Source organism: Stegastes partitus, unplaced genomic scaffold (assembly GCF_000690725.1).
Source record: "Stegastes partitus isolate 25-593 unplaced genomic scaffold, Stegastes_partitus-1.0.2 Scaffold121, whole genome shotgun sequence".
Classification (NCBI taxonomy): domain Eukaryota; kingdom Metazoa; phylum Chordata; class Actinopteri; family Pomacentridae; genus Stegastes; species Stegastes partitus.
In genome coordinates, this window is record NW_007577852.1 from 449895 (window position 1) to 475743 (window position 25849).

Here is a 25849-nt window from a genome sequence, read left to right on the forward strand (position 1 = left end):
ATTCAAATAAATGAAAACAAGCAAACGAGGTCTATTTTTTTTGTCTCCTGCTGCTGATGTGATCGGTCCTGGCCTCAGAGCCGGTTCTACTCCTCTGTGGACCCGTCAGGGAAACGCTGAAACCGGTTAGCTGGTTGAAACCATCCTGCAGGAGGACGTGTTAGACATTTTTATATTTTAAAAACGGGTATTTATGTCATAAACGGCTCACTGAATGCAACAGAAACGGAACTTGACTGCCTCGTCGGTGTGATCAATAAACAGCCGACGCCAGGCCGACATCCCCGAGCCTGGCGCCGTGAAAGTAGGCATGCTGCAGAGACAAATATACAAGTTTTAAAACAAGCAAACCAAAAAAAAAAAGAGACATAAAGAGGAAAGTAGAGATACCAACCATGAGCTGCAGGTTCAGTGCTGGGCGCAGTGTCTGAGCACACAAGGAGAGGACATGGCAGTTGTGGAGGGAGGTGTGGAACAGGAGGAACAGCATGCAAATAAAGAAGAAATGGGGCAGGAGGGGGGAGGGAGGGGGCAGGGCAGGGCAGGAGGGGAGGGGGAGAAAACAAATGACACCCATAAGCAAGCATTCAGAAGACCAGAACATGACAAAAGACATAAGACTTAAGGGAAATCAAAGGGAACCAAAGGCAGTGCAGAGATAAAGACAGGCTGGCGTACAGCAGCACAAACACACTGGACGCTCAGAGGGGAGTGTGGCCACTGCTGGAGGAGATACGGACCAGACGATTATCATGTGCTGCTGGCGGCTTTGGTGTGAGGAAATGACAGACTATCAAGAGGAAATTATTGTGCGGCCGTCCTAATCTAACAGTTTAAGACCTGAAAAAGAGTCCGCCGACTGTTTACCGAGGTGGGCGGGGCGGCGAGACGAGTGAAGTTTGCAATCTGCACGGTCGAGATATCCACCAGCGTGATTTGATTAGCAACTTTTTAAAGTTTTGAACTCGGATGCCGTAGTTGCGTCTCCTTCGGGTGGTGCCAACCTCACGTTTGAGCCCCGCCGCCGGCAACCCGCCACCAGCAACCCGCCGCCAGCAACCCGCCGCCAGCAACCCGCCGCCAGCAACCCGCCGACGCCCTCTTGTGCAGCTGCCGGAGACAATCTGCTGAGAACCATGTGCTGCTGTCAAACGGACGAGTGAGGATTTTCTCAACAAAAAAACAAAACGCTGACTTGATTGTCAGATTGCCTCTTTCGAAGAACGTTACTCAAATCGTCCCGCTTGATTCTCGGCTGTTTTCAGACGCCGTCAGATGAACCGACGCGCACTTTCCACTCCGTCTGCAGTTTCCGTGTCTCCGTAAAAGTTACATCTGTTATGTTGCGCAGCATCTGCAGCTCTGACAGCAACACAGCTGGTCAAGAGGAAGGTCAAGGCGGCAACTGTTCCACCGTGAACTGTTCGGCACAGTCTGTGGTGGTTATTTACATACTGAATTTGAATTTAAACACGATCCAGTGGAAGAAACTACATAAAGACGTGTCCTATTTTTTATTTGTGTGGAGGCTTCATTATTAGCCTTTTGCTAAATTATCTTTCTGCTGCAGCTCTCCATTCAAGATCCATCGACTGGCTACAGCTGCTGACACTCGCTGCATTGATCGGGTTTATTGCATCAATCCAGTTTATAGAATAAAGACAAATCAGACCCGGTGTGGCTACAATGCAACCTGCAGACTTCCAGCCTTCGGTGCATCACAGCAGACATGACGTGGACGACCATCGCTCTCTTTACTCCGGTGGCGTCTTGAACAGCGTCTTTCACGCTGTTGATCGCCTTGAATGTGACTTTCAAACTTTTCCTGTGTGTGTGTGCTTTCGGAAAGATTTTTTTACGACCTACTTTCGTGATATTTGGACCGTCGTTGTCTTGATTAGGTTGGTGGACTGCGTAAACACCAGGGACGCCGAAAATAATTTTAGGACGTTCTCCTTCTATCCTTGACGACGTCTAATATGTTGGACTATTTAGCGGATGTATCTGAGTGTTGCTAAATCCTCTCAACCCCGACTAGTTTGGAAACAGTTTTTTTTTTTTACTTCAGTCACATTTTTTGCTCGTTGTGGCTCATTTTCACTGCGACATAAAGTCCTGCACTTCCATGACACAGCAGTCACAGCTCTTTGACGATTTACTTTACAAAAAATGTTAATAATGTGGAATCAGTATCGACAAGAATGACTAAAACTGGCAACTTTGCGTTATCTCCTATCTGCTTCTGCAAACACAGCCTGCAGTTAAAGCAAAAGGTCCCTGGATTACTGTCCAATGACTTGTGAGGGTCTCTCCAGAATTGTTTTTGCTTTTCACAGAATCTTGTATTTATGTTTGGCTCAAGACATAACTGTAAGATTACATTTGATCAGGGTTTCCGTTGTTCCCACATGTCACAGATGAGTAACTTAATGACTGTTGGTAAATTGAAGATCTGATGGTTCTTTCTGTTTCTGTCTTTCTTCTGGTGGATTAATCGTAGCAGCTGGACTTGCTTGAGTTCCTTGAAGACGTTCCACCTCTCATCCAAGAGGCTTCATCAGTTCTGACGGACTAGCTGGGAGATCCAGATACTTCTATCCTTAAGGAGCCATTGAGGTGGTGCCTCAGACCTCCACCTCTGCTGAGGGATGGTCTTTCCAGTTAGATGGCTTCTTTCAATCCTCTCTAAAACCATCTGTCCTCCCTGCAGAACAAAATCTGTACGTTGTTGTCTTTGAATGAGTGTCTTTGAGATGCAGGTGGATGCTGAGTCCTGTCCTGAGGAGCTGCTCTTCTGTGCTGGGCCATGTGCTTGTGAAGCGGTTGTTTAGTCTCCTCGATGTACAGGTCTGGACGTTCCTCGCTGCACTGGACTGCCTCCACCACGTTGTCCAGTTGCTACGATTAATCAACCAGAATAACCACGACCTGGATGACTGAGAAAATGTAACCACATCCACCCCGAGCCACACAAGACCTTAACGAACCCCTCTGTGGTATGGGGCGCACTAATGACCCATAACGAGGGGGAGGAGCAACAACCCCTAACTGATACTCAGTGTTAATGTCTCCTTAAGGATATCAGCATCTGGAACTCCCAACTAGTCAGTCAGAGCTGATGAAGCCTCTTGGATGAGAGGTGGAACGTCTTCAAGGAACTCAAGCAAGTCCAGCTGCTACCATTAATCTACCAGAGGAACCAGGACCTGGATGACTGAGGATCTTCACAGACTTTCTGTCTTTCTGCTTTTTCAAGATGGCGTATCTTTCAAACGCGTCAGCAAGTTTAGAGGTTCAGAGGGTTAATAGACCTACAGGCAGTAGTTCTAGAACAAACATGCTGCACGGCCTTCTAGAAACACCCCTAAAAGAAAGACTTGGTCCATGTGGAATACAGACAAACACCCAAAAACCCATCACGCTGAAGCAGGACAGTTCTGTACGTTGGTGCGCCTCCTGTTTCCCCAGAGACATGAGAAAGCGCCTGTAAGCCGTCGAGATGCAGGCAGATGTTCATGTAAGTGAGAGATCTGTGCTCAGCGCTAATGTGCAGGAACAGTGACGCATCTCGGCTCTGCTGCCAGAAGCTCAGGATGCATGGAGTGATTTCACAAGGCTAGACCGTACAGAGTCCATCTTAGAACTACCGAAGCCTCAGAGGGTCCATTTTCCTACAAGGTCCTTGAGTAGTCGAGACTTCCATCCATCCATCATCTATACACCTTAATCCTCACTAGGGTCATGGGGAGCTGGAGTCTATCCCAGCTGACTCAGGGTGAAGGCAGGTTCACCTGGACAGGTAACCAGTCTATCACAGGGCTACACTTAGAGACAGACAACCAAGCACACTCACATTCACACCTACGGACAATTTACAATCACCAATTAACCTCAACATGTTTCTGGTAGTCGAGACTTGTTTGAGTGAAATGATGCCAGTCATTAGCTCCACAGCTTCACTGCATGTTAGATTAAAACCATAAAACCCTTCAGATGAACATCTACGGATGTGATTTGACTTCAGACAGTTGATTGCCTGCAGCATGTTTTTATTTTAGTGAACTCTTGTATGTAAAGAACTTTCTTATGCTCAACATGGGATTAATGATTGTTAAACTAACCAAAGCTTTACTGGATTCACACTCATGTGGTAGCATGAGGCTCATCTGATCTGGAGCAACACCAGTTGATGGGACAACCAACCCAGTCAACCTGTTGGATCCTGATGACTGAATCCCATCACTGACAGAAGCACAGTGTCAATATTTAAAGTCTTTTAATCCCCCAAAATGCATCTCTCTGTATCAAAGTTATATACAGTATGTTCAATCAACTTGGTCCACTGAATCTAGGCATCAACCTATGTTTAGTATCCTTGGCCGGCTCGACCGGTGAATCAGAACCAGACTTCTGCTGCTATCATTTCTAATTTACATCTCTGTTTATTTACGTTACATCTTTAGAAGTTTTTTCCTTAAAATAATCACTTCAGGCCTTAAACGACTTGGATATAACCCTATAGTCTTGCTTCTTCTAGACTGCATGGATCTGTGAAGGCCCTGCCTCTCTCTACTCACTGCAGCTCGAGCACACCATCTCAGCTAAGTAATTCAGCCATATGCGAATTAGACGGTTCTGACCCATTGTTTCCCTCATTATGTGTCTCCTAGCACACAACAAACACCACATCGACACGTCAACAAGCTAAAACACTTCATTTTTACCAAAGCAGGTCTGAAGTCACAAGGTCTCAGTTCACCTGCTTCGGCTTCAATGCAACAAACAGGAAGCTGTTGTGCTTCACCGGTTATCAATAATGTGATATTTACAGCCGTATATTATTGTGTTGACATTCTCTCATGAAGTCATCAGGTATTGGTTTACTTTGTTTGCCGCCCAATGTTCGATTTCAAGATTCTCTGTATGTTTCCATAAAACCACATCAGACATCACACTGTGCTTCCTCGTGTTGCGTTTGTATGTTCAGTGAATATTTTTGTTGAATTGAGGCCGATTAAACACATTTAAAGACACAAAATTGCTCAACTTTACCTTTGCTCAAAGCACTTCCAGCGCAGCAAATAGGACTCAGAGGCCTCAGCGTATTTTGAAGAGGAAATTATAAGAGTATGATTAAAATTATTTTAATTGCCACATTTTCAAGTGACTGGCGACATTTCTAAAGTCCATGAGAGTGCAAGTACAGATAAAAAATGAGAAAGGCTTTATTGTATATATTAGGAGAAAATGGGGACATGACTGATTGGAGTATTTTTATTTTAATGGGGTTTTATATATTTTTTTGTTGAAAGAACAGTCCGGCGACAATATCTGGGATGTGGCTACAAAGCAGAGCAGGGCTCGCTCAGAGGAGGATAATGGACCTTTTCAGTTATATCTCCGCCGCCACTTGAAGACAGTTACGCCACGAGCGTTCATTGGCATCCAAACATAGACCGGAGACTCTGTCCCTGCGAGCCTCGGCCAACAGAAAGGCAGCACGGCCCGCTAACCCTCATTACACTGTGGGTGGCAGCCATGTGGGACCATTCAATATGTCTGCCGCTGAGTGATTGCCTGTCCCTTTTCGAGCGGCCCACTCCTCTTCCAGCGTCTCTAGCTTCGGGTCAGCTGAGACATCGGCGGCGTCCTCGCTGACATTCAGAGACACGACGCAGACGCGGCTCCATGACTAGTTGCCATGCTTCCCACGAGCCCTTTGGTGACTTACTGTGACATGAAATCCAGCTCAACATGCAGAGATAACTGCGTGCCAATCATAATTATATTGGCAGAAATGCATTAGGTGGAACCCCGTGGTACTGAAAATGCCAACAGGCTGCTGGGTGTCCCCGCTGGCTGTTAGATTACTTTTTTGTTAGATCCACTGACCTGCCTTCTCCACTCGCGCTTTAGTTTGTGATTTCCTACATTTCCTAGAATTTTGCCGTCCCCCACGGAGCTCTGTTGATAGAGAAGCTGGTGTCTCTTTCTTTTCAACAATAGATTTCTCTCTGCAAGAAGTGCTGAATGTTGGTGTAAAACTGAAAATCCAGGAGGAAATTCTTTTTTTTTTTTCCCCAGTTCTGAGTCACTAGAGTAATAGATGTTTTTATGTATTTTAAGATACTCATCACTTGTTTGTTTGGGATTTTTTTTGCAAAATCTCACAAGCAAACAACAAAACCGGCTCTGAAATACAAGATCTATGCTGTTTCTGAAATAGTTTCCCAGGGATGTAAAACATCTCAACAACAACTGGCAGAATTTTCTTGACATTTTCTACATATTTATGCTCAATGAGCGCTTATGTTTTAAACATAGAAATGCTAAAGACTTTGGTGATCCTGTTAGCACCGAGATGACGAAACCTTTGACTTCTTAGTGACATATCTCAATGCGTAAAGCAGATCATGGAATGGCTTCATGCTGGGTTTTCATATTCATGTCACAGTCAGATGTTGTAACTTCTGTGGATCTTCTGGTTTTTCGCCATCTTCGGGTCAAAGTTTGAATTTGATGGTTTTTGACTAAACACCTGCAAAACTACAAGCCTCAGCTTTATTTTATTCACTGTAGGAAATGTCACACAAAGACCTTGAACACGGTAAACATTAAAACCGTTAAACCGCAACATATTATCATTGTTACCTTTAGCATGTTAGCATGCTACTGTTAGCCTGACCCACTGAATGCTGGGTATAAGCCATCCTTTTCACCCCCTTCCATTATGTGTGGTGTTACGAGGGGCACCGTTGCTGCATCCTGGGCTTAGTGTCTCATCTACAGCAGGATGTTAATGCATCCAGACCTTTGTCCAGCGCTCACATAGCACCGTGGTGACAATACAAAACTAGACGGTGTTAGAATTACCTTCCACTGTGCTTCACAGAACTTTTAGCGTCTTTCTATTAGATTTTTTTCCTTGAACATGCGCACCAAAGTACTGATAAAAGAAATACCGGATTCGTATATTGTGCATAATTCAGCAACTGTCTGAGCTCATTTTGAAGAGATCATATTATGTTCATGTGCAGCTTTAATAGTTTAGTTTTGGGGTCTACTAGAATATGTATATATTTATTTATTTTTGTATTAAAAAAAAAATATATATATATATTTTTATTTTTTTGCTTTTCCAACTGTTTGTTCTGATTTCTTTAGTTTGACTTATTCTGTATACTTGTATTTGCTTTGTTTCTATTTGTTTTGTTTTTATTTTTAACATGTAAAGCGTCTTTGAGTTTGTGAAAAGCGCTCTATAAATAAAATGTATTATTATTATCATCATTATTATTATGTTTATATTCGCTAATGTTCAAAACACACTAAGAGCAGCCGGCTGGGAACAAAACCTGCAGCTCAACACGTTTGAATTAAAATAAAGAAAGTGGACAAGACACTTGCATCAGTCTATAGGTTAAAAAGCGCAGGTTGTTTTAACGTTTCCAAAATAACTGACCAGTTTTCCCCAAATTGTCCCTTAACGTTACAGTTTCGACAAAGCTCTCTCAAAGCTAATGGTAACGTTAGCCACATTAGCTGCGCAACATGCTAACGCCAAACATACAGGGGTTTTCCTGTTGCTGTGGGGACACCGCCATTGAAAATTAATACACTTAGTCTTTAGTTCATCAGATGTTGGGAGTGCACGAGGACTGTTGTGTTCACTCCTGCAGCCAACAACAAATACTGAAGATGCTTAGCTGAGATGTCTTAGACATAGCAGACGTGATTCTCGTAAGGAAATAATGAAGCTGCTTATTCCTTGTTTGGAGGCCAAACTAGCGTCTAGGCGGCTGTAATGTAAATGTATGGCCTGGTGATGTAGACACAACAATAGCCCACACTTCAGGCAGTTCAGAAGCTTTCTGTGGGAGAGAACACGTTTCTTTGGCGAGGACTTTGTCACTTTGCAGACAAAGAAAAGCCCAAAAAGCACAATATGGGTCCTTAACGTACTTCATGCAGTCACCGTGCTGTAATGCAGTGTAAATATGAGTAAACACTACGTACTAAATGGTTGCAAATCTGTCTTTAGCGGTGCTGCTTTTCAAGCATCGAGCTGCAGGATGATTACCTCCTGACCTGCTTTACGAGCCTCATCTCCGTCTGGTCGCTGTGGAGCGCTATAATACCTCCACAAGACAATACACCTTCACATTAAGAAGATGTGTTGGGCTCCAGACTGGTGTTTTCCATGATGCCGAGAACTATAATTTCACCGGCGCTCTCTCCGGGCTGTACGTCACATGACGGCAGTTACTGTGTTGCTATTGACTTTAATCAAATTAGTAATAGCCGGCTGGCTCCGATTTTAAAATGGATGAGGACTCTAACGGAGCAAAGTGGGAACAATATCCCACATTATTATCCGGCACAGTGTAGAGACGTCGGGAGAATGTGAAGTGGAGGCGCATCTAAATTTATAAAGTTCTTATGTCACTTCAGCAGATGGTGTTTATGTAATTTAAAACCCTGACAAATGCAATGCATATTTGTTTCTCTTCCCTCGCTTTGCCAGTTTTTTGCTGTCCTGTTCACAGTGTGGGTTAAATGAATCGGTTGTCAGCACCGTTCTTGGTTTTTCATCAATTAAAAGCGGCGCTAGCCCGCTGCCCGATTGTTTTATTTGCACTAGGTGCACGTTTATTATCTATTCTCCTCATCTCGGGGATGAAGCACAGTTGTTCAGGCGCTGAGCAGAATTAGGGGATGATTACAGACACTGTGGCGATGGGGGAGAGAATAAGTGGGAGGAGGATGAATGCTGAACGCCTGCAACCACGGCAGCACATCTGCACCGTTAGGGGTCGGTTTGTGTTTCTCAAAAGGCCTCCTCGGCCCTGACTACCACTAAAAACATAATAGGCTGCTGCCCCTGAGGAGAGTGTGCAGCACAAAATGTTGCCTTTCAAGGAAAAATCTTTCTTGGAGACTGACATAGAAATGTCAGAAAAAAGACGAGCCAAGGACGCGGGAAAAGGTACTAAAGTAGAAGAAGGAGCAGAGAAACTATTCCTGAGTGGTGTTCTGACAAGTACAAAACATGACAGGTGACTGTAAGTGGAAATTAATAATATCTCCTAATTGCGGGAGCTGGCTGAGCAAGATATCTCCATTTAGAAATTTATTTAGAAGTGAAAACAGCAATTTAGCCATTCCCCAATTTACTTTGGAAACCCTGCCAAGCACTCGAGCGCCATGTGTTGGGATTCTAACAGATTTTTAAAGTTCTCTATTCTGTCCCTTTAATGGGAAATTGCTGGGAAAAAAAAAAAAAAATCCCGCTCTGATAGATTCATTTGGCAGCGGGTCTGTGATCCACACAGTGGGTAAATGAAATCAACTGGCAGAGCGTGTTACGGCCATATGAGTCTGCTGCCTTCAATCTATACGCACTGTAATAATGGAATGCCCCTGATAGCTGAAAGCAAAGAGAGGACATCTGGCACAAACTGTAAGCGCGTTGTTTCAACTTGAAAATATTGGCACTGCAGGTGAAGCCCACGCATCTCACATAAGACTCGCTCGCGGGGGACTGAAATAACTCGCCAACGTACTACGCGGTGATCACATCAGTCGTTATCGTTCTGCCGTTTTGGGTTGTGATTTTCATCTCAGTCTGCCGTGAAAACTGAACTAAAGATGAGCACAGAGTCAGACGCAGCGTGGACAGGTTTTATGCTAAAGTCATCTCAGTGTGTCTGGACTGCATCTAGATGGGGAGTGGATTTTTATTTTTTATTTTATTCCCTGGGTCAAGAATGAACTTTATTGTTTAACTATTTTAAGTCAGACTTTTCAAAAAGGGAGCTGGATTTAATTCAGTTTTATGGCAACTTGGGTCTAATTTACTGTAGTTCTGCACTGGTTAAGGACCAGATTTGTAGCTAAACTCACAGGAAATGCACTTGAAATGTGAAACAATCAGTGGTAACGCTAAATAAAACTGACTGCTCATGGTTACGGCCCCACTGGAGCTCGTTGTAAAGACAACGTACAGACATCAGCTCAGTGGTATTATGACTGATTTGTTTTTGGAATATTTTACTCCAGATTACAGAACACACACACGATGTTTTGCTAAATCAGGAACCAGCTCGTGCCATGAAATGACTTTCAGTGATCATCGAACACTTTGCAGAGAGTCGATGAAGCTTTTGCTGAACAGCGGCCACAAGGGGCGATTATGATAAGAAAAGACTTTGTTCGCCCCGAGGGGGAAATTCACAATTACGGAAAAAGAACATTGAATTTCCTCCTTTTTTACTTTGCTTCTCTTGAGTCATTTGCTCTGCAGATCGTTGGGTGACCTGAATGAGGGCAGAAAAGCGTCAGGCCCCTTTAAGGCATGCACCACTTTTAGTAAATCTGATGACAGTTGAACGCTCATGAACGAGCACTCGGGTCACTTCTGCTTTCCTGAGCCTGACCTGCATGCTGCTGCCTTAACGGATAGACGCGCACCAGTCGGGTGAAGCGATTTATCCACATTTTAGCGCCGATGTTGTCTCAGAAAAGCAGCGAGCTGAAGACACAGTTTGCATGCCTTCGTCTTTCACGTTGCCCTGCAGCTTCACTCAGCTCTGATCAAACTTTACAGCGACGGAGCCGGAGCAGGTCACCAGCTCACAAATATTAAATATAATTATGACAAAATGTTAGAAGGAGCTCACATTTCGTTTGTTGCTGTTTACGACTGTTTCCTGTGAGTTTATTCAACACCTGCAGCAGGACCCATATGGGAGGGTCGCCTGCAGCAGCAGATTTACTAATTACCTGTGATTAAAATAAATAATCCCTGACATGGAGACAGGATCAATGAAGCTCTAACATACTCAGACAGGTGAGCTTTTGCATGGAGCCACAGTTTACCATCCATCCATCATCTCTACACCTTAATCCTCACCAGGGTTGTGGGGGGCTGGACTCAGGGTGAAGGCAGGTTCACCTGGACAGGTAACCAGTCTATCACAGGGCTACACTTAGAGACAGACAACCAAGCACACTCACATTCACACCTACGGACAATTTACAATCACCAATTAACCTCAGCATGTTTCTGGACTGTGGGAGGAAGAACCCGAACAGAACCCACGCTGCACGGGGAGAACATGGAGACTCCACAAAGAAAGATCCCGGGTGTCCTCACCGGGATGCGAACCACCGACCTTCTAACTGCGAGGCTACGATGCTAACCACCTGTTTACCAGCTGCAGGTAAATCATTTGTACATCATAGCGGCTGTCCTCAGATTGAACTCCATCACAGCTGTTGGGACATTTTTATTTTACTATACATTCCTAAAATAGCAAAAAGCAGCATTTTTTAATGTTTCTTAAATCCAAAATAAATCAGACTTTTTGTTATTTGGACAGTTTGATAAACTTGCAATTAGCTTAGATGTATTAGCTTATGTGTTAGTGCTAAGACTGAATGGAACCAGGAGGAACATTCATGTCTGCATGAAACAATGCTGTGACTTTAACAGATGAGTGAAGCCAGCAGCGTTACACATCCGACGGTACGATGCACGAGGTTCAGATGGTTTGATTCGTGCGCTGATGTCCTCAAATGCTGATTATCTTTAGCAACAAGAACAACAAGGAATCCTGCGAAAGGAGGCGGTGCAGCCCCGATTTCAACATCGACTCAGTCCGGGAACACGAACAAACGGGAGCCATTAGCAAAGTCTTAATTCAAGCCCAGCCACAGCTTCCTCAGCACGCCTGAAACGAGTCGTCTGCCGAGCACAAGGGCACCTCAGAGAACCGTTTGAAAGGCAGATGATGGTCACAGCAAACAGCGATTCCGCTCAGTTATTTATTTGTTTTCAGTTTACGGCTTTTTGTATTAAGTTAATTGATAAATAAATGCTGATTAGCTTTGAACAGACACTCCAGCAGCATTTCTGTCGCTAAAGAATCCAACTCTCCCTTTTGTAGGAGAAGGTTTTTTATTTTTTATTCCTTCTTCTCAGAGCCTCGCTTTAATTCACAGACTAATTCGCCGCATTTTGTGCAAGTCATCTTTACAAAATGCATTTCTTTATCATTATTATTATTTACCTACAAAGATAGTCTATTATTCTCAGCGGGAACATTATAAATAAGTGTGATCATTTTGCAAATAAGCAGAGATCTCAGTGTGAATCAGCCAGGATAGCTATAATCAGAGCAGGCCTGTGCAGACTCCACACTCCTTGATCTGAGGCAAAGGAGCTATCAATCAGCCCGCATAGATAGGTATTCTCTTTAATCCAATCAGATGGCATAATCAAGCACAATGCCTGTGATTTCTGCCAGCCTTGTGAGATTTGTTCCAATTGAGCGGTCTGTCAGAGAGGCTTTGATTGCATTTGGAGCTCCGGCTGATTTCTGAGTCGAGGCATAAAGTGATGTTTTCTATCTGCGCCCTTTGGAGATTTATACTCACAATAGCCCCGAGTTCTGTTGCTGAAAGAGCGAGATAAAATTTGGTTATTTCAAAAGGGGTCTAATTTTCAAGTGCTCGTGTTCAGCTATTGTTCACCCCCGTCGCTCCGGCTCCCCCCGCCGAGCGCATGATCCATAATTGACTTTATGAAGGAGAGATGTGCTTCATATAAAAGACGGTGAGTAAACGCTATATCAAACTCATTTGCTTGCTTTCTGCATCCTGCCAGTTCAGCCGATACCCAGCTGGGGGGTAACAGAAAAAAAAAACCCTCTTTCCTGACCTTCTTTTGAAACCCTCGCTGTGAAAAGATTTGTATTTTTTTCTGGGGTTGGGGGAACAGCGAGGATGACCACCTGGTCGCAAACAATACGACACAAACGTCGGCCTGAAACTCCTGCAGCCACGCTCACCCACACACTCGCTCAGAAAGCAGAAAGAAAAAAAAAGAAGGTATGAGGGCACGTAAGCCTCGGAGCGCTGTAATTCATGATGGTGGTAGATGAGGTTGTCTAAATTCCAGCAAGTCTATTTTTACCGTTTCATGTTTCCATGTTAACCGATATTTCATGGAGCTTTTCTCACGTATCGCTCGTGTGTGCGGACGACGACGGAAACAGATTGCAATTATCGGGACGAACAGAAGAAGAAGAGACGACACACACACAGGACGGTGACTTTCTAAACAAATCAGAAGACAGCAGAGGCGTCGCTGTGATGCTGAAGGACGGCTGGTAATGTGTGGGATGGTTTAAAAGTGTGAGAGAGATGAAATTAGAGCGCGTCGACCTCACGTCTGGGTGTTAAGAATGAAGCGGCGGTCAGGATGTGGGGAGTCTGAGTTAGTTTAACCCCTCTGAACCTCGAGCTGCTTCACATTTTTTACTCACTATGGGCTCAGTTTTTTTTACTACAACATAAAGTCCTGCACCGCTGCAGAAACCACACGGCTGGACGTGGAGAGAAAACACTGTTAGAATGGATCCGAATTAAAGATTATTTATTGTGCAAAAATTGAACAAACATGGAGGAAGAACATCGGCTCCACGTGCTGCAGATGTTTTACTTTTTACATGCTGCTGCTCTGTTAAAACGCCGCCTCGTACACACAAACGTCAACTTTTTATCTGTTGGTTGCAGCTGATGGCGTCACGGTTACGTTTAGGAGAGCAGAATTTACTTTATTTAATTTTGTGCAGAATCTATTTCGGGATTTTGGAAATTTTGGAATTAAAAAAACAAACTGATTCTGATAAAATGTATTTGAAGCTTGGATTTCGTTCTGACAGATGAGCAGCTCAGAAGTTAAAAATGAGTCGATTCCTTCTGTTGGTTCAGTTTCAGGCTCTGTTGATTGTATTTATTTTTTTCAAACCTGCCGATGAGGTTCAGAGGATTAAAATAAGAAACAGCAGCTCTGACTCTAACGTTTACGGATAACAGTCAGTCAATCTTCTCATCTTGCTCTCAGAAAGACAGCACATAAGAGCGCTTCTTCAAAATATCAAACTATTCTCCAACTCCTTCTTGACCTTGGGATCAGAATGTGTGACACGATAATCTCAACACAGCATCCGCTCGCCGCCTCCGTTTTCCATCAGTGAACAGAATCTACGGGTAAAGATTCAGGTAGCATCTGAAACTGGGCCGTGATTATTTGAATACCAGGTTAGATTTGAGGATTTCGAACACCTGCTGCAGCTTACGTTATTAATTTCTTCCTGATAAATAGCACTTGGAATAAATTTTTTTAAAAATTGGTAAATGCCAGCAACTGGGTGACCTTGACCCACAGGTAAAAAAAAATAAAAATAAAATGAAGTGCATGCAAATATGGTGCCACTGAGGAATGAAGATGGAAATATGTGGAGGGATTGAGTGCACTGGGAGTAAGGGAGCACACACACACACACACACACACTGATAAAGAGGCTGTGTGAGGGTGATACTGTACCTTGATCGTCTTCGGGGGAGGAGATGGTGGTGGTGATGATTGTGGTGGTGGTGGTGGCTGTGGTGGGTATAGGGGTAGTGGTGGGAGCATCTGGATGAGAGGACAAATACATGACAAACACAAGGGGGGTAAACAAATGAGCATAAAAAGCCATGAAGATAAAGTAAAGACAGTGTGAAGCGATAGCATCGCCGGCTGATATACGACCAGCAGCTCTTTGTGCGCCGCCGCGCGCGAGCTAAAGGTCTGCCGCGGACTGTTTTGATGAATTAGCCGGATGACGGTGCATTAAATGCTGCTAAAGACAACGCTGCTGCTGCTGCAACACATCATCTCGTCCCACACCGGCTGAGACGATCAAAGATTAGCTAGAAAGTGCGTTCACAGGCGTTACACCATGACATTAAATAACGACAACGCCAGCCAGCACATGGTTGTTAGCAGTGATTAGGCGTCTAATGAGGAACACGTGCTGGCGTTGTACTGACGCTGTCATTGTTACGCGCTGAGCTGTCTTGACAAACAAAACGTGCTCCTGCATTCCTGATGTCTCCACGGAGAGGAGAACAAAGTTGTGGAGGGTAGCAGCCGACAGTCAGAAGTTTGATGTGTAAATTCAAACATAATGACACAATAAATGACACCGAACAAAAGCACAAGGACGGGGATTAATAAGCACACATAAAAAAACATAAATGAGCAGCATCAAACAGAGGTGTGGAGTACACAGATTTTGACCAGGGACCGTTTTCATCCTCCCACAGCTTTTGCCTTTTCCCTTCATTAGCAGGGTTGGACTCCCCACCCTGACAACGACCAGGGGGAGATATCAAAGTGACATTTTCCTTGTTGAAGTGGCAGCGCTGCGCTGATATGAAGCCGCTGGCAGCGCTGCTTGCTTAGAGACCTCCCGTGCTGCTCTGATTGCCTGGGAATGGACTGAAAAACCTGTTGGGGTTATTAAAAGGTGCTGGGGAAAAAAAAAAAAGTAAGTAATTTGTGGCGGATGATAAGAAAGGAAGGCCGCTCTGCCATTCGGTGGAATGAGGTGTTATGGGAAGGTGAGGAAAGGAAATGTGTACGGACGGAGAGGAGTGGAAGTGTTGGCTTTAGCAGGTGTATGGGCTGGAAGTTGGGTTTTTTTTCTACGCCTTTAATGTGACGGTGCACGGCAGGAAGTTTCATCAGCGGCGTTGCTTTTCCACCGGTGGCTCTACAGCAGCCTCTTTGACTGCAGGTGACACAAGTGCAGTCGCGTTTACTGTCTTTGCCTGTAGATGGTGCACATTAACATTTGCAATTCTAAACCGCTCCCCCGCCGTTCGGTTGAAACGACAAAAGGAAGAGCTGCAGGAAAGCGCTCGGCTTTGTCTGGTGAGGTGTCGAACCAAACGAAGAAAAGCTCGCTCTCAGCTTCTGGGTTTTTGTTTATGTGTATGAAGGTTTCACCTCCTTCGGGATGAAGAAAATGTGCAAAATGTTTTGTTTTTTTTAAACAAAACAGAAAGATTGCATCAGAGCTCATGCACAGAGCTTCAAGTCTGCCTCCGAGTGATACGAACCGGACCCGGTTTGGTGTTTTCTATGAGCGACTGTCTAATGATTCACAAAGAGGACGACTTCACAGCATGTCACATGAAATTAAGTTCATTCATTCCCGTGATAAATCATAATAATAACAGTCAATACCTTTTTAAACAGTGGGCAGGAATCTGGGGGTGATTTGGCACATTTGAAAAACTCCACAAATTTCGAGGCTCGTGTTGTTCAACGCCTATGAAATCGTCAACAAAACCGCCGGAACGACCAAAACAACAACAACTTAATCCGGCTAAAAAGCGTTCCCTGGACGGCCGGATCTTCTGTTCCTCTGCGCCGAGGACCGGAACCAAAATTAACAACACAACACTGAGCCACACGGTTGCACTGAGAGACCGCTCTGGTCTCATTTGAATCGGTTCTTCATAAAATCCTGGCACGTCAATCTCAGCGCCTCAGACAAACACGCGATTCATCCTCCTTTCAGCTAAAAAAAACAGCAATATTAGAAAATTACTTGTATTGTGTCCCGTTTTTAAAGTTCTGCACACATGGCGGGGAAGCTGTAGAATCCCAGAAATTGGACTAATGCGCTGTTAATTTTGCTCTCTTCATGCAAGTTTGTCAACAATAGTAAAAGCTCTGATTGACACGCTGAAGATTACACATTCAAGGAAACAAACTTCATAATTGAAGAATTTTCCATAAATATCGTGTAATTCTTGATTTGTCTGTTTTTTCTTTCTTGTATGTTTTGTTTCAGCAGCACAGACTTCAAACTGCACACTTTTCCTGCAAAGCTGCAATATTTTCCAGCTGAGGAAATTGCATTTGTTGTTGTTGTTGTTGTTGTTGTTTTACTGAACGCTCACCTGTAATCCTCGACGTCTGAAGCAACACCGAAGTCAGCACAAATTGAAAACGCACACCTCCCAAGTTACATTAAAAAGATAATAAAAGTTATCCTTCTGTTTGTAATGTCTTCCCTACGGGCACAGAGGTTGTTTATCATATAAAAGTAGTCTTCCCCGAGGGCACGAGTTGTTCGTAGCTACTGCACACATTCAGCGCTGTTAGTTTGGAAAATCATCTATTTTATGCTCTTGAAGAAAAGTGAATCAAGTAATTCAAACACAAAGGCAGAGAGGACCATGTAGCCCCTCAGAACTCTGCCTGAAGCAAATTTAAAAATGCAAATCAAGGCCTTCAGGTAATCCGGATCAGCATTCACACTGTGCTGATGTACGCTATGTTTTTAATCTATCAACAATTCCGCTCCTTTAAAGACAACCTTGACAACACAAAAGGCTGTGCAGACCGACGTGCAGACAAAGGCGGGGAGAAGCCATCCGTTGGGAAGTCGGCTGGCAGACGAAGCTCGAACTGATGAGTTTCACACATGCTTGAGAGCCAACAAACTCCGGCTCGGGGGTGGTGCTGTCTAATTGGTTTTATCCCATCATGAACTGCGAGGGTCCAGCAGATGTTTGGGATCATCAGTGTCAACAACTCATTAAAAACTTAGCATCACAAAAAAAAAAAAGACCGAGAGAAAGACTGGCTGAACGGGACTGTCTGAATGTACGCTGCATTTCCCCTCATTGGTGGCGAGCTGGTGCAACGTATCAAAGAAACACTGGAGCTCATTGACTTTCAAATGTGACAGGCAGAATGTGTTTTTCCTCCCGCTGAGTCACCGGGCCTTGTTTACTGATGAGGCTTATGAATTAGCGCTTCGGGTCTGAACGAACGGAGCAGGACCGCGGGAAGCTCGGAGACACAGCCTGACAGGAATCATTCCCGCTAAAGCTGGTGAGTTAAAGAACTCCACGTGAGCGCCAGATGAGAGAAACGCCCCGTTTGCACAGCGCCAGTAATCACATCAAACAATATGAGATCAGAAAAGACGAGCTACACCGCAGAGTAATTGATGACGGATGAGAAAAACTTATAATGAACAACATTTTAAGCAACACTTTATTCTGAGATGTTCCACATAATGAAGTCCAACCAGATTAGGTGAAAACTGAGGGTTAGGGGGTATTTAACAGAGCACTGTACTCCACTAATGGCAAACATGCTAAGATATGTTTAACCTGAGACGAGTGGAAGAACTCACATATAATAAACAGCATATTGTGGGTGTATACTAGTCAACAAGTCCTCCAGACTGAACCAGATGGGAGCCTTCAGCCAACTGTTTAGCACGGCGTAAAATTTTTTATCCTTTAAAGTCAGCGATCAGTATGGGACGATCAGAGAGGTGATCAAAAAGTACCAATAAAGGAAGCACACCAGGGTCAGACAACTTTTACCAGCAGTAACAACCACAGACTGTATAAAAGATGGACACAGCAACCGGCCCTGATAAATGAAGCCAACCCGGAAGTGTCTAAAACCTGCAATATCACTACGTCCACTAGCTGCTGGCTCCACAAAGCCCTGGCTCCCATAGACTGGAACTGGAAAAGAAGTGATCACAGATCACGACATACCGCATTCCTACAGCTCAGGATTATTTTCTTATTAGTTTTCATGGTCAAATCCAGAGATCAGGTGGCCAATCTGAAAATAAATCAATACTGAATTTGTAAAAAATCGTCAACATTCTGCGGGGCAAGGGGCGTGGCTGGCTTGATTGACAGTCGGCAGCGACCATACAGACGAAGCGAGCAGAAGGCGGTAAATGTGGGCGGGGCAGAGAGGGCCCGCCTCTCAATCCATCTGACCAATCGCTGCTCCTATGGCTCTGCCCCCCTCCGACAAGTTTTGCATCACTGGCTCCAAAAATCCAAGATGTCAACCAGGAAGTAGCAAAACCCTGGCTTCATGTTCTCAGTGCAGAAACCAACGGGTGACGTCACGGCAGCTACGTCCATCTTTTATACAGTCTGTGGTAAAAACACCACCATCGACACGGGGGCATTATCGGGGCCACTAGTAGGTGCACATGTGGACCGCAAACCAAAGCAGAGACAAAAAATATCAAATGGCTTCAGTCACCAAACTGATGAAGGAGAGGGTCTGCGGCTACCATCAGGAGAAGGACCAGCAGTCTTCAATGTGGAACAAGACAAGGACTGTCAGGTCAGGAACACACCGGGAGCATGCTTGTTATTTTCTCTGGAGTTCTCACTCCGGTGTTCTAAGAATTAGCCCCCCAGGGTCGGACTGTCCAGGCAGAGATCTGCTGTAACGCTCTGAGAGTCTGAAGGAAGACATTCGGTGCAAATGACCTGAACTCTGGTGCAAAGGCTGGTCGCTGCTCAGACGTGCTTATTGATTGTTTTTTTTGGCTACATGAACAAAATTGTCACTTTCCATCCACTCGACTTGCTGGATTTGGTTCCCTGCACCTTTTGTCTTTTCCTTAAAATGAAAGTCAAGCTGAAGGGTTGCGGTTTGGATCCAGTTGAGTGAGATTCAGATCCCACTGCTGACGGCGCTCGACATATTCACATTACGAGACTTGCAAGGAGCATTAAAAGCGCTGCAGCAGCACTGGGGGCAGCTTCACCAGAGATGGCGGCCATATTTAAATCAGGTGTTTTAATTTTCACAGCACGGTCTTGGAAACTTTCGTCACCCCTCATTCAGTAGTTTGTTTGGCTGAAAAGAGCAAAATAAGGCTTGTATCAGGGCGGTGGAACTCAGGAGACTGAGGTTCATGTCCTAGTCCGACCATTACGTTTTTAGCTGCTAGCTTTAATTCAGGACTTTAGTTTTCTTTTCACTGGTTGTTTGGTTAAGTGGCGGCACCGAAGGTTTAACAGAAGATCATCATTTGGTTTTAAACGCACCTTTTCACAACAACGGACGCATGTTTCAAGACAGTGACAACGCTATCTGAGAACACGTGGACTGACGCTGTGATTTCTGACGTTTAGGACATTTTAAAGGTCCTTCAGACTTCCCCGTTCATTACAAGATGACCCAAAGCAAAGATGTCAGATGGGATGAGTTGAGCATTAGCTGATTAGCTGTTAGCATAAAAGTCAGAAAGTGCACAAAGTGGCTTCAAAGCAGCAGGAAATTGATTTTTTTTCCAGATTTACTAACATTACTTAGACTCACCTCAACTAAATCCATTGATTAAAGAAGATTTTTAACCACATCCATCCTCACCTCACCATGCTCACATGTGCCAATGGTGAACCCATTTTAGATAACGCTACTCCATTACTACCAGTATTGTGTTCTGCTTGGCTGTAAAGCCTCCTGAAGAAGTCTTTTTCTCCCTTTTTGCCTTCATGTTTCTCTGCTTTGACCCGATACGCCATCGAACTGTATCACCGATGTGCTGTTTTGTCATATCATCCATTCAGGGCCTTTTTCTTTTCTTGGTTCCAGCCTGCCCTCTTCACAAGCTGTCCTTGTTCCCCGTCTGAACCGCTAATGCAGCGTTTTTCTGACGCCACTATTTTAAATAAAACATCATCTTTTGATCGTGTCTTTTCCATAGACAAGCTCTAAAAATTAATACATGCCACACAGAGAATCTGCTAAATTCTACTGTTCTGGTTACTTTGGCCAGTTTGAAACCTAAAGTCACGGTTGGGCTTTATGTACATCCCATATTCTTTAGTGCCTTTGGAGGCCTGAATTGAAGCCCAACATTCTTACAAAATTAAAAAGTGGCCGGGCTTACAGCTTTGAAACAAACATCTCTCTGGATTCTGGTATTTTAGAATTTTTTTGTGGTAAAAACAGAAGTATTTTACACCAAAAAAAACATTTAAATACACAAACTTGTTGACCACCTGGCAACTGAAATGCAAGTGTACCCAAACAAAGTGAGAAATCCGAGATCAGCCACTGTGACAAAACCCTTCCTACGGTGGAAGGAAACATCTAAAACGCCGCCTAAATAATCCGTGCGTCATCTGAAGTCTTAATAACACACAGACGAGGATTCAAAACATAAACTCCATGCAAATTTGTTTTGGAAATGACAAATTACTTTTCCTCCTCAGAACGTTTTACACCAGCAATTTCACTTCCACTCAAGTGCAATTTAAGCAAACTAAGAGTGCGTGCAGCTTGAATAGGATGTTTCGGGAGACTCTGGAAGACATGTTGGATGTGACTTGAAGAGATAACGGAGATTTGTAGAGAAAAAAAAAAGAAGAAGAGAAACAACTCCCATCTACTTTAATGGAGAAGAAGCGTAAAGTAAGTAGAGATGGCTGAGAGCAACAGGGTCACGAAACATGCTGCTAGTGTGCAATAAAATTCAGCGGTGGCGAAGGAGCAGGGAGGAAGAGAACTCAGTTATTGGGTAAGCAGCCGCCTGTAAACAACTTAAAACCCCTCGGCGTTGGGTCTCACTCGACTGTGAAAGGAAAACCCTGATGGTTGTGTTTTCTTACCATGTGAAGTGAGAGAGGCGGCGAGAGTCGGAGCAGAACAGACTCCACTTCTTTTCGCCGTTAACATTGTTAGTGTCAGCCGGTTTCGCGGCGCTCTCCATCACTTAGGGTCACAATACTCAGGAATCAAACGCATTAGACGAGATGCTGCTATTGCCGCATTTGTTTTGGCTGTCAAGCGACGGGGGAAGTTATTGTCGGTGGAGAGAGAGCACGAAAACTTTCAGCTGCAGACGTCTAATGGACAGTTTAAGACTTTGTGATGATGATGCTGCTGGATTTTAATGAAATATGAAAGTTTGGCTGATGGATGATGACTGATTTTCACCTTTCATCCTTCTTACAGTCTGATCCTGTGTAAAAACCAGCCTTTAGCTTTTTACACCTACAATTAACTTGCATTTTTACAAGTTGTTGGTTTTTAATTAACCTTTTTCATTCACTTCACACAGCGTCAGGATGCTTTTATGCGTTTCAGTTCATTCGGTCCGGACCAAAAACACCCAGACTGCTCACTTTTTTTATTGTATATTGTTTGAAAGTACGACACACGATTGATGAGCTTCTGATCTGGAGGCTGCAATCTTCCATTTTTATATGCAGCTGGTGGATTTAATAGCAGTCTAGCTTTTGGATTTATGCAAACATAACACACCCATCAGTCACAACACTAACGCTGCTTGCCAAATATTGCATAGGTTCCCTCTTTGTGCAGCTGCTAACCATCAAGGCATTGACTCCACAGACCCCCGAAGTTGTCCTGTGCTATTAGGTGTGTCAGGTATGAAGCACCGGCAGCCTGCTTGTTATTTTCTTTGACATTCACGTGCTCCAGGAATTAGTCCCCCAGGGTAGGACTGTCAAGGCAGAGTCCTACGGTAGCATCCTGAAGGTGTCTGAAGGAAAACATCTGGTGCAAATGACCTGATGCAAATGTAGCCGTTCCAGTGCACCGTGTGCCTGATTTCACTGTGGGGGTTTTCTATCCACCCTGCTCGCTGGTTTTGGCTCCCTGTGACTTCTTTCTCTTCCCCCAAATTAAATTGAAGCGGACGGGGTTGCCGTTTTGACACTTTGGGAGATTTAGCGCTCATCTCAGATGGTGCTTGACATATTTTCAGGACTTCCAGGGAGCTTTACAAAGCGCTGCAGGAGCACCGGGAGCAGGGCACGGCTGCACGAGGAGATAGTTACGACAGGGAGGATGTCTGAATTTAAATCAAGCAATGTTTTTTGAATTTTGTACTTGGAACGTTTTCATGAGCTGGACTCCACAGACCCCTGGAGTATCAGGAATCAAGACCTGGCTACCGTCTTCCATTGTGCTATGGTCCAGATCCAGTGCTCATGTCCCCAGTGTAGGGCTCAATATGGACATTCATACAGAGCAAGCTGCAATGCTGATGTGTTCGGACACCTTTCTATCACAGCGGTGTTGAGATTTCCCGCAGTTTATGCTACAAAACCTCTTGTGTGTGATCGGACCACATGGACCGGCCTTCCCACAGACACCATCAACAGTAAGAGACAGATATCAACATCTGGCAACTAAATCGTTACCAAACAACTTCTTCACCAATATGTTAGTAAAGGTGTAATAACATGCCTTAAAATGTTGAAGTTCAACTCTGGTGGGAAACCCTGAGAAACACCTGCTCAAGTTAGGGTATTGGGATTGTGGAAGCATTAAAACACAAAAATCTAATTATTATTGTTATTGCGCTTCTTAAGTTTAATCAGCAGTAACGACTTTTAAGTTCACATCTCACCTGTACTACACCAGTATAAAAATGCAAAATAGGTTTATTTCATGTGTAATAATTAAAAAAACAACAACAACTAGATTCTCCAAAGGGAAGTAAATAGAATATGCAATTCATATTCATGTTGAAATGATTAAGATAACAGGGTTTAGACAGAGTAATACATGAAATTCATTATTTCCATTCCAGATGTGAACTATTCAACTGGTTTTTTAATTTAAGTGAAAACCTAAGAGGCTCAACATGACCCCAGTTGTATAAGTTATATATATATATTTATATATGACCAATGGCCAATCTGCCAACCTTGGTGTTCTCTGGCAGATGCCAGTCGCCCTGCATGGTGTTGGGCTGTAAGCACAAGCCAGAGTCGCAACAAATCTCATAAAATGCCGTCACTATGAGCCTTGCTGCTGATTTAACCGGTTGTCCATGCTTGGACCACTGTTGGCAGCTGCATACTGGGAACACCCTACAAGACACGCTGTTTTGGAGATGCTCTTGACTCAGTTGTCTATCCATCATAACTTGGCCCTTGTCAAAGTCATTCAAAGACGCTCATCACACTCCCCATTTTACCAGCTTCCAACACATCAACTTCAAGAACGGACTCATCACTTGCTGCCTGATGTATCCCACCCACTGGCAGGTGCCACTTAAGACAATCAATGTCATTGACTGGTTTTAATGTCGTGGCGGGTCAGTGTACATTTACTAGCGTGACATCATGTGCTTGCTCCAGCGAATCAAACCAAAGCCTGGCTGGAGGCACGCTGGGATGCGACCGTTCAAATGGTCACAATCTGGTTGTTTCAGGTCGCACCGGAGTTTGACTGACAGCTTTCACGCCGGCCCAAGCGAGCCGAAATAATTGGGCAAATGCGCCCGAGTTGATTTTAACCAAACTGAGCACATTAGCAGTGAAAGCATCCTAAGAGCAGAACCAAGGCTCGGCCCGACTCACTTGACCAGTCTAATGCGTTGTGGGGGGTATGTTTTTGTGTGCATACATGGCCTCCTTACAGCTCCGGCTTACGTAAATGGCTGACTGCAGAGGTGCTTTCATGGTGGTGACAGTGTAGGAGCAGCAGGTGGTGTGTTTGTGTTGTCGTGTGTGTGTGTGTGTGTGTGTGTGTGTGTGTGTGGTGGAGGGAGGTCTGGAACATAATGTGAGAATCAGCTTCTGACAGCTCAGCCACAACATCCTGTCTTCCCATTAGCAAGGCGAATGTTCGGCACGATTTGCTGCTGAATTACAGTAGACATTAGTAGTGTGGGGCCCACGGACACATCAAAGTCATCAAAAGACTAGCTCTAAAAGGATGGAGGCCTTCTGTGGTTTTAATGGCGGCTGTTTTTTTTTTTTTTTTTTTTTTGTGCAAGGCTTTTAGTTGCCCACATGTTGCATTACCGTGTTTATCTTTGTGTGTTCGTCTCACCAGGGGGAGGTGTGGGTGGATGAGAGAGGGGCAACTTCCAGCTCTCACCATGGGGTTTTGTTGTTCAGGACTAGGGAGAGACAGACGTACAAAATTCCTGCAACAAACACCACAAAATTCATACTTTATGCAAAGTTGTGGGCAACCGTGAGCTACGAGACGGCTTCAAGTAAAACGGTTGCATTGTGTGTTCTGTAATTGATTATATTTGCATGCACGCAAAAATTTAAATCACATCTCCTTCAACTTCATCCTAAACTAGCTTGAAGCGCAACTAATACTTCAGTTGTGGGTTATTCAGTCCCAGAAAAGCAACTTGTGTTTTTTTTTTTGTTCATGGAAATATTAAGTAAACACCCACAGAGAGAGCCTCGCTGCCAGTGGCCAACCACAGAACTGCACACACAAAAATCCATCCCTTCTGTTCAAAAAGTGTTTTTTTTCTTATAGTTAACTCTTATATAACTGCTGACAGGATGAGTCTAATTGCAAAAGAACCAACTCCAATTTAACACTGCTGTAAACAGACCAGAAATGCTCTCTTATGTGCATCAACCCACGGATGCAGAATGATGAAAATCAGGAAGAGAGATCATTTATTTGGCTGATGTGCTGGATAAGCAAGTTTTAGAGCCATTTTGGAGTGATCTGTCTGCAGCGCAGCCAAACTAACCGTGGGCTGAGGGGATTCATTGTTCCATTGTTAAATGAAGAACATGAAAGATGACGCTCGACAGTGTCCTCCAACTCAGGACGCAATGTTCAACTCAGAATTCAATGTTGTCTTTTGTGTAGAACCATTTTTATTTATTCTTTTGAACTATCTCCAGTGCACTAATGCAGAACGTCTGGTGCCTATGCTATGTATAATGGACTGAGGTAAAGCACAGGCTGCAAATAAGCCAGCTGGCAGTTCTTAATCAACATCTGCCAACAGGTACTTTTTGAAAATGTGGATTGGTAAAGTATGAATATGTTGAGGACTTGACCAGACATTGGGGAAATTGTTGATCACTTTATGTGAGAACAATCAAATATAATTGTGTTCTGCATGTATTATGGTTGTTAAATGTGCTCATAGCTTAAAGTGAGGTTAAAATCATAATGTAATACTGCTGCATTAAACTACAGTCTGGTGTTCAATAAAGGCCACTAAAGTGTTTTTTGCAGAACAGGATAATGTGACAGTGAAGTTGACCTTTTGGATCTAAAATGTCATCACGTCTTCATTTTATCCTGTTAGACATGAATGAGGTTTGTTTTAATTACAGCATGAATTCTAGAGTTATGGCCAAAAACACGCTTTGTGAGGTTACAGTGACGTAGAGTTAGAGGGCAAATGTAGAG

The 25849-nt window shown here is 44.0% G+C and overlaps 1 protein-coding gene across 1 annotated transcript in view; it reads right to left on the bottom strand.

The window, feature by feature from the left end:
- Window positions 1-25849, bottom strand: part of cadm1a (cell adhesion molecule 1a) — a 161890-nt gene that overhangs the window by 41636 nt on the left and 94405 nt on the right. The window contains exon 8 of the mRNA XM_008278372.1: window positions 14393-14482. Within this exon, the coding sequence (XP_008276594.1) occupies window positions 14393-14482 (90 nt within the window). The remainder of the gene's footprint in view (window positions 1-14392; window positions 14483-25849) is intronic.